The sequence below is a fragment of the Solanum pennellii genome, chromosome 12 (genome assembly GCF_001406875.1).
Source record: "Solanum pennellii chromosome 12, SPENNV200".
In the NCBI taxonomy this organism is placed as follows: Eukaryota; Viridiplantae; Streptophyta; class Magnoliopsida; order Solanales; family Solanaceae; genus Solanum; species Solanum pennellii.
Window position 1 is genome coordinate 80,627,936 of NC_028648.1, and position 10,250 is coordinate 80,638,185.

Genomic DNA, 10,250 nt, shown 5'->3' on the forward strand with positions numbered 1-10,250 from the left:
CACTGGGTATGTTGTTGTATAATCTCTATCAAAGAGGGATTGCATTACGAGTGAACTAATCAATATTAGTAGAAGCAAATTACTGCTTTCTCTCTAAAGACAGACATTTAAGTAAATCAATACAATGTTTCATTGATATGAGTCGAGGATCTTTTGGAAACAATTCGTCTACCTCCACGAGGCAGTGGTAAGGTTTGTGTACACTCTTCCCTCCCTAGACCCCACTTAGTGGGATTTCAGTAGTTGTTTCAATATCAAGCACGAGAAAGTTCTGTATATATTAGAAATTACAGGCGAATCACATCAAAATTTAAAATTGTTACAGAGGATAATAAGGGCCTCATTGAGTAGACTTAAAATACATAACTAATGCATCAGGTGAAACTGAAGTGCAAATTATTGAAGCATTGCTTACCCAGTAGCTAACTACTGGTTAGCATCAAAAGATTGAATGTGATAATCGATGATGAATGGTAAACGCAGCTCTGATTGAAGTAGCCTTGGAGATACACTTGTACAGAATCGTTGCAAGCTACTCGTTGGAGTGACTTTCATCAGAAGTATGATCAGCATAATCCCACTGCCACGAAGAAAAATGTGTTTTTGTAAGTCTATTGATCAACAAAATCTCGAGGAAGAAGGATAAATATTCAAACCTGACATATTATGGAAGGAATGGTGCTCGTAAACTAGTTATTTGTCTCGACAATAACATAGAGAGTTGAAGGGAGAAACTTACCGGCAAGGGGGTAAAATCATAATCTTTGAAAGTGAGAATCAAATCCCGACTCCTCATGTACTTTTTGACATTCTGTTTGAACTCTTCTGGCATGTTGGTTATGATCAATTCCCTGAGACTTGGTTTTTTCCTCAGTATTTCGGGAATGCTCATCAGTTTATTGCAGCATCGGATATTTATCTCTTTGAGCTTCTCCATTGCCGATTCCTCCACATCCCACTTTTCCAAGTTCTTCAGTTTCCAAATCTTTAGAACTCGAAGCTCTTTGAATCCTCCCTGAGGGCACACCATTTCCTTCCCCATATAGGAATCAGACAGAAGCCTGAGGACATTAAGATGTTGAAGCTTCCCGAGAATCGGCATAGGATCGTCTGTCAGCTTTGAAAGAGACAACGTGACTACCTTAAGCCCTTGAGGTAAGTTTTCAGGCAGATTTGGTAATTTACCTAGCAAGTTTAGGTGGGATAGATTGCTCAGCTTTGACAGAGACAACGGCTCGTTACCAAAACGTGATGGATGTCCTACGTCATTTATGGATCGTAACCTCAAAGATTGAAGAGAAGTTAAATTTGAAATCCAATTGAGAAGGTGGTCACAATCGGTCAAACAGAAAGTAATGCCTGCCTCTCTAAGATTACACAACCGATCCAGTCCATTCTTCACTGGGCTATCATCATCTACGGACAATCCCCACAGTGTAAGGAGTGTAGGCAAAGAATTGGTATCTGAATGCTGAGGCATGTCAAGACGGATGTGACTGAGATTGAGATGCCGCAATTTCTTTGATTTCCACATGGAGGTGGGTAAGTTATTTATGTTAGTGTGCTTCACATCTAATGTCTCAAGATATGGCAAGTCACCAACGGACGAGGGAAGAGCATCCAAGAAAGTCCATCTTAATCCTAAGTATCTCAAGTGAAATAACTCACCAAGATTCTCAGGTAAACTTGGCTTATACACTCCTTCCAGGTCAAGCACCCTCAGCAATCCGAAACCCTTAGTAATTACGCTACTTAGAAGGATGCCTACTTCCTTGGCTGGGGTGTCTTTCCTCTGGAAATTGAATGATAAGTAAGAGCGAAGATGTTTAAACCGGGAAGCATCACTATAAATATCCCTACTGCTTGCATGCTCAACAAGCCGTCTAACATTCAACAGAACTGTATCTTCTGTGCTACATGTACTGCAGTGAACATGGAAAAACTTGATGTTCTGGGCCTTAGGCAACAGATAGTCATGGAGAACGCCTAGTAACCGACATCTTCTGGGACTTCCATCAGATCTAAATTTGGATATCTGAATCAAGCTCCGCTTGACTAGATCATCAAAGTTTTCTTGTACAACATCCTCCGGGAATTTATCTGGTTTGGGGTTTACAAAACCCTCTGAAAGCCACAAACGGAATAGCCTCCTTACCGGAATGTCGTACTCTTTAGGGAATAGCACCAGGTAGAGTACACACAGTTTCAAATGGTCAGGCAGATCCGTATAGCTAAGGGATACAATGTCCTTCGTTTCCCAGTTTGTGCGCAGCATTTTTTGAAGATAATCAAAGCGATTTGTATCTCCCTTAGTCGACAACATGCTGCCAAGAAGGACAATATTCAAGGGGAGACCAGAGCAGACATCAAGAATTCGCTGCTTCGAATCTTGATGTTCATTTCCTAACTCCCAAGTATCCCAACCAGCTTTCTTCATGAACAAGTTCCAGCTATAATTTTTTCTCAGCTTTTTCACCTTATGGATACAATTCGGAGGAGATATATACCACATCGGACTAGCGCTGGTGGTGATGAGAAGTAGTTTACTTCCATTTCGACTGTCTAAGAAAACAGATCTCAGCTCTTCCCACATCTGCTCACTCTGTACATCGTCCAACACAATCAAGTATTTTTCTTTATTGAAGCACTCCAAAAGTCTAGTTTCCAGCTCATTGGTAGTTAGATCCACAGAGTCCTTGGAATCCCCAATCTGTTTTAGCAAGTTCTGCAATATATCTGGTTTATTAAACTCTTTTGAAATGGTGACCCATGCGCATCCAGACTCAAAATGATTTCTGATTTTCCTATTTCTGTATACGGCACGAGCCAAAGTAGTCTTGCCTGAACCCATCTTACCAGCAATTTGAACGATCGGGGGCCTCCCATCATCAGCTGTCGTGGTTAGTCTTTCCACTAAGTCATACACTTCTTGTTTAATGTCAAACATCTCCAGTTCTTCGTCATCATAAGAATATGTGTAAATGAGTCTGGCTTGTGTTGCACGTTCTAACCTTATAGACTTGTCGCTGATGCACCTCAGAGGTATATTTTCACGGTCTAACCTCAAAGGCACATCACCGATGCACCTCAAAGGTTTTTTATCTACCTCCAGTACTATTTCCTCTCTCTCTGGGATCATAGGATAACTACATTGTGCCTTTGGACTTATTAGTCTGACTTTTGCAGAATCCTCATCGTTGTGATCTTCAATATCTCCATCTTCAGCTTCCGCACCATTCTGATCACCCATATAGGTGGTTGTCCCATTGCTACGAGCATCCTGTTCACCAGTACTTCTGTGTTTTTCATTGATCACCCGTTTAATGTCTGAAGGGATTCTCTTCATCTTCTTTGTCAGCTTGCAAGCCATGAAGTTCTTGAGAACCAAAGAGTGATTCATAAGGAAACTCCATTTCTTGTTCTGAGGGGCGATGTCAAGGACAAAAGACTCAACAGAGTCCTCAACATAGTATAGACTATGCAGACACCCTTCAGCCCAGTTCTTGAACTCTTCGCTGTCGTTTGTGTCAGCAATGGCGCGTTGCATTTCTTCTAAAGCATTCTCTATCACCCTTTTGTTCGTTATCTCGTTAGAAAGCGTATCCTTGAGTCTCTCTATCACCACAGAAGCTTCTGCAGCCAACTCCATTTGTCCACAAGGATGCAATAGGCAAGAGCAACAGCGAATATTACGAAGATCCAAACCTACAAGTTGATCCGGTGAAAATTGTTAAAAAAAACCACAACAACAACTGACAAAGATAGAGTGTACACAGACCTTATCCTCGGTTCAAGAAAAACAGTCAAAATTGTTACAAGACAACGGACCTGATATTCACTTAAGACTAGTTTAACTAAAGCAGTGAGCTAAACTAGACACTTTTTCCGTTCTTCTTCTTCTCGTGTTATTGTAACCACGATTGTCGTGTTGAACTCACACTCAGATATAAACAAATTAAGGATGAAATGTTAAAAAAATACTATCTAGTACCAACAAATATCAAACAATTTAATAGTACATGTATTGATTGAAGGTTAAATGTGTTTAGTCGGATCAAGAGGATGGAACTCGCCAAGTATAAGTGTAAATATTCGATACAGTATGAGCAAATTTCGCTTTACCAAGGCTGGGAGTTATAGACGGGCTAACGATAATCTGGTTCAAATCTCTTTTGGCTACTACTAGTTCATTTCCAGTTGCATATTTGAACTCATATATAGCAGCAACTAAATCCATCAAATCCCAATAAAGTTGTCTCCGTGTGGCCTATAAGTCGAAGTTACGAGCCATGGAAGAGGCAACTAATGCCTGCATTACGGTAGGTTGCCTACATCTACGTATATTCCTTAGACTCTCCAAAAATGTTGTTGCACTTGTGTCAGATCCTTCAAAAGTTCACTAGTTTTGGAGTATCCAACACGAACCCGTCGATATTTTTGAAGAGTCCAAACAACAGATAGCTCTACATCACACCCCTTGGTATGCGGTCCTCCCGGGACCCGAACATGGGATGTTTTACGCATCGTACTGCCTTTAATGCCAATTACCAAGACATAGATCTAAGAATTTTAATCAAATTTTATCATGAAACTCAGAATTCAAAACTAAGCCCCTCACCATACAAGAACATACCCAGTATAGTCTCAATGGGATCTACAAGGGTAGAGTATACGCAGATCTGACCTCTAGGTAAAATGGTTGTTTCCTATAGACCCTCGACTCAAGATAAATACAAAAAAAAACAACAGATAGTAGCATAACAATATTACAATAAAATAATATTATAATTAAACTACACGAAAAACTATATTGTAAATAGACATCAAAGAAGAAGAAACAAGAGCAATACTACGACTACTAGAATAGACAACAAGTCAATACCCTAAACCTTCACCATATCAGCAAAAAATTGGCTATAATTATTAAATCAGACCCATAAACAATGTAAATCAACGTCTATCATAATTTTAACCATATATAAACAGAATAATTTTCAGTCAAAAAACCATATGAGCACAGTATTATTAATTTATGTGTAAAAATTCATAAAAAAAATTGTAACCAATAGTAGATCCAAACCCATAACTTTTAAAATTCCAATGAGTTAGAATACTAAAAATCTTTTAAAAATTAAACTCATAAAACTTAAATTCTAAATTTACCTCTAACTATGTGTAAACAATTTTATGAACAAACCAACATTATAATTTTTTGAGAAAAAAAAAAAGAGAGTACCTGAAAAGAAGCTCTGCCAAAAACACTCTTTGAGAATTGTCTAATCAAAAGTGGACCACAAAGACTATCAATTATTGATTTATAATCGAGAAATTTTCGAGGGCCAGTGACACACAATTCGAAAAAATAGTAGCAATAATTTTTCAAAGACTAGTAGCAACACATTATTTGAAATTCGATGAATAATGAACTCGTTATTACGAAGATCATAGGAAATTTTAATAGTAATTTCGCCATAAAATGAAGTCAAAAGTCAAGCACATAAGGTGCAAGTACTTCGTACAAGTTTTATTGAAAAATATTTTTCATGCAAATAATTGAGTTTTCTTTAATGTTCTTTTAAGTCATCAATATATATATATATATATATATAATTATTTTAACCATATATAAATAATATAATTTTTCATCGAAGGGGGTTCGGATGAACAACTTCGTAGAAGGTGGCTCCGCCCTGAATGGAGGTTGTTGGGGGTAGGGGTGAAAAATATTTTTTTTCAATATTTTTTGTCCAATTAAACATGAAAAAAATGAAAAAAAGGTTAATTTCCTTAATATCAAACACATCAAGCTAGATGGCAATTATTTTTTAATTAAATTATGAATCGATTATTTGTACATATGATAAAATTTGAAATAATGAATTGATACATATAAAACCATATGAACTTTAAACAATTGTATACATTATATTGTATAAATTACATTATGTAACTTATATTATACAAAATTTGAGAACTACACTTTTATACAAACTTTAAAAAGTTATACAAAAAAGATTAAATGTGTATGGTGACAAAATTGAAAAACTAAAAAAAATCATCTTCATATACGTACATTGTATACAAATACAAATCAAATGAAAAATTGTTAGTTGCGAATTATGCAAATGTGACTAATTATTATACAAGCTCGAAGTCGATCCACATAATGATTAATATTAATTGTGAGTTGTAATTATTATAAACTATAGCTATGATGACTAATTAAATAATATAAATTTGCTTAGCCACATAATTTTTCTTTTTCTAGAAGGCCTCATGATATGTTATGATATTATATTTTAATTTCCTTCACTACAAAAATATAATATTAATAACATAAATGTTAAAAAAGTATGCATAAATTGATCTGAACATAAATAAAATATGAATAATAAAATATGAAAATACAATAAATTAAAATTACTAAAATAAATTCATATCATAATTTTCTAAAACAATAAATTTAGGAACCACAAATTATGAAGTTGATAGGACATAAAGCGTCTTTTTAAATCCTATTTAATTTCTACCTACCAACTTTCCAACAAAGAGACGTAGAAAAGTTTGTGTTCTAAGAAGGAAAATGAATTTTAGAAAAATATTTTTATTCCATGATATTTTGGCATTTAAATATAAAAATAATAAATATAGTTATGAAATTATTTTCTCAAAAAACTTTTTGAAAAACAATTTTCATTCTCTTAGTAGGATGACATCTCTTTTGACTTTTATCTTTATATTTTTTGTTTCACTAATATTGATGCAGTTGAAAGAATATTTCATTCTGATAATGAGATCGAGCCTTGAATATAAAAAAATATGAGCATCATTTCGAATGCGGGATTCGAACTTAATCGAAGCACTAATGTGTGTTTGATTTGTATTTGCACTCAACTCTCGAAAGAATATTGTATTTAGGTTTAAACATAAGGTTAATTTTCAAATATTAAAAATTCTTTTCCAATTTTTTTTTTTAATTTTGAAAATTATATTTTTTTTTCCAACGTCACCATAAAGTTGGCCTCTGGCAGACAGCATACTTGACCAAATCCTTCGTAAAAGGCTGCTATTAATAGAAACAAAAGTAGGTTTAATAATTCTTTTTTGAAGAATTATTATTCGTATGCTTTTGTCCATATATTTTATTTATTAATATTTATAAAGACAAAGTCATGCTTATTTATAACATTTGTTTTAAAAAAAAAATAGAAGATAGTATTTTAGTTTCAATTTATGAAGATGGTGTTGGAAAATAAGTTTCGATTACTTTTTATAATGTGTCAATTTGGAATTTATAACCAGATATTAATTTCGTTAGTTTCGTGACTTTGGTTCAGATAGTAGTAAATTTATTTTAAGAAACTTATTAAATATAAACAAACATTAAAGTTAGAATTCATTTAGTGTTAAAGTCATTATTTTAAAATTCAAAACACATAAAATTAAAATTATAATTTGTCTCTGATTATTTATTTATTTTAATAATAAATTCATCTCGACTATCATTTAGTTGAATGACACAATCAACTACTCATTTTAAAATTGAAATTGATAAACATATTACATACTATTATTTCTCACCAATATCCAATCAAAACCATAATAAAAACAAATTATTAACCAACAATAATTCCAATTACATTTCTCTTAAAAGGATTTCCATTTCCTACTTAAATTCTAATTAACAATCCTTATCTTTCATATACATATATATAGAGAGAGAGAGATCGACTTTTTGAATTATAAAATAAAGTTGATTAAGTTTCGATATGTCTCGAGAAGTTCAATTTTCATTATCACTTCATTTTTTGCTATGAGAAAAACCAGCTTCTTGAGTTTTAGGCCACACCCAAGACGTCGTCGTTTTGTTTGTTAAAGGATTGAATAATCGTCAAGGGATTAATAGAGAGTCTAGTGAATTTTACTGTATTTTTGGGTATGGGGGTAATAAGGTAATTAGAACCAACACAACGAGTTCGATACAAGAAGCTTTGCGATGTAATCGTCCTGATTCAACTTTTTTCGAGGGAGAGAGGATATCCGTTTCTCTTGAAATTATACTACCCGTACCACACTAAACCGCGGGAGATTGGAAAGTAACGAGAAGTTAGAGAAAGCTTGTGTTTGTGCATTTACTATGGTATATAATGTTGGTAAGTTTTTGAAAGAATGGGTATTGTATCATTTGAAAATTGGTGTTGAAAAATTCATATTATACGACAATGGTAGCAAGGGCGGACCCACAGAGGGTCAAGTGTGTTTGAACACAAATGTGACCCTTGGCCCAGTAGTGAAAAGAGTTTAATTTTCTCAGCCTGTCTAAGTTTGAATCCCTATTATCACATTTTGGTTTCAATGAACTTGTTCGAGATGGAGCCTAAAACTCAAGAAGTTGGTTTTTCTCATAGTGCAATTTATGCTAAGGATTCTTGTTCTTGGATGATGTGAAATCTCAATTACCTTCTATGTTACCAAATCCCAAGAATGTACAAGATTGGACCATCAAACAAGAAGTCTCATCCTATAGAGAACAGACACTAAGTCTATAGTATTCACTATAACAAAAACAATTTTTAGTGGCATTAAATGTTGATACTAACAAAAAGTGTTGAAGTCTTTATCGGTAGTTAATTAAGTATTATTAGAACCAATGTCGCTAAAGACATTAGGAACATATACAAAGAGTTACAATTACCACTAAATTGTAGTGATTATTGAATGTCGTTGATCACTATTTGCACAATGTTATTCATCATTTCATACTTAAACAAGGGTACAAGATAAAGAAAGTCAATATTCGTCATATGGTATTGAATCACTACAAGTTTCAAGCTTTGTTTGAATTTAAGGCTAAATTTAGGAGAAGGGTATCGACTTATGTTGTCTGATTGTGTTGAAATTCTATCCTCCTGAATTCTTCACAGGAACACGTACAGACAACATATTTCTGTTTGTTTGAAACTTAACGATAATCAATTCAAATAACACTTTGTATTATTTATAAACTTCAAACAATACAACGATTACAAAACTCTGTAACCTAAAGAATTATAAACTCTAATTCCTAGAGGAATTATAAACTCTAATTCCTTGCTAAGAAATTATAAACTCTAATTTCTAGTTACCCAAAGACACAAAACCTCCCGATTTTATATCTTCTAATGTTCTTCAAGTTCTACAACTTGTCGAACAACTCCTACTCACAGAACTCATATTGTAATCAAAACTCTTAATTACAATCTTACAATTTTTCCTCACAAATTGCAATACTCCCAATAAATCTCAAAACCCTCTCAAACCTCTTGATCGTGTTTCGATTCTCTCTATGTAAGTGCGCAATCTTCATAAGCGAAACTATCGCCCTATTTATAGATTTGGACTTGAATCCAAAACTTGTTTCAACTAGAAATCCTACTTGTGCTCTGCTTTCTTTTTCTCTTGAAACTCTTAGAAGCTCACGCGTATTGATCCTACTTTGTGTGGAACTCCTAGTTCAACTCGAACTTGTCTTTGCTGCTGGAACATTGTCGCTAGAACAAAACCTTATAGCATTAAGACTTCTCTTTGTACCTTGTGTAAAAGCAAAACTTTTCACGTAATTTTCCTTAATTAGATACAAAACTTTATTGATTTCTAATTCCTTCGTCTACCTGATTTAGGTAAAACTTTATGTAACACGTTAGCACAACCTATTCTCTATACTTTGGTATTGTTCAAAATAATCAACACTTTAGCTTCAAACAGATTGGACTAAAGAATCAAATTCACTTTCAAATGATCGAACCCCGAGACTAGGGTTTAGTGCGATTGAACCTAAAGATTGGCCATCAAAGTTTTGCGAGGTATATGATAATCGTTTAAAAGATTTGACACGAACATGGTTCGGACTAAAGTCTCCAGATCGGATACATTACCGTATGGTATGGCAAAGATGATGAGTTAGAATTGATTGATGTATATAATACAATATTAAAAAAATATATTTGTATATTTCAAAAAGTTTTTAGTTTAAAATTAGATGCTTCGAAAGTCTTTTTATTTTTTAATACTTTGTATTAGATCAAAATCAAGCAAATAAATCAAACTACGGGATTCATTAATTACCATTTTATCCTTATGTTATATTCGGTGGTAAGGCCAAGCCCCCTCCCACATGCATCTTCCTATATATAACAATCTAAACAATTGATTTTTAACTTTAATCGTTATTAGATATAAAAAAAAATTGACAACATCCAAATTCCAAGCTA

General features: G+C 33.8%; 1 protein-coding gene across 2 annotated transcripts; it reads right to left on the reverse strand.

Annotated features, from left to right (window-relative positions):
* Window positions 1-254: 254 nt before the first annotated feature.
* On the reverse strand, window positions 255-5,514 carry LOC107007658 (probable disease resistance protein RF45). 2 transcript variants are annotated; one of them, XM_015206353.2, is made up of 3 exons: window positions 5,237-5,514; window positions 740-3,705; window positions 255-580 (listed from the first exon to the last, which is right to left on the reverse strand). In XM_015206353.2, the coding sequence occupies exons 2-3, from the start codon at window positions 3,647-3,649 to the stop codon at window positions 533-535; spliced, it is 2,958 nt and encodes a 985-aa protein (XP_015061839.1). In that variant the 5' UTR covers window positions 3,650-3,705; window positions 5,237-5,514; the 3' UTR covers window positions 255-532. The 2 variants fall into 2 exon arrangements, with proteins under 2 accessions (XP_015061839.1, XP_015061840.1); XM_015206354.2 differs by lacking the exon at window positions 5,237-5,514 and adding an exon at window positions 5,164-5,236.
* Window positions 5,515-10,250: the final 4,736 nt, after the last annotated feature.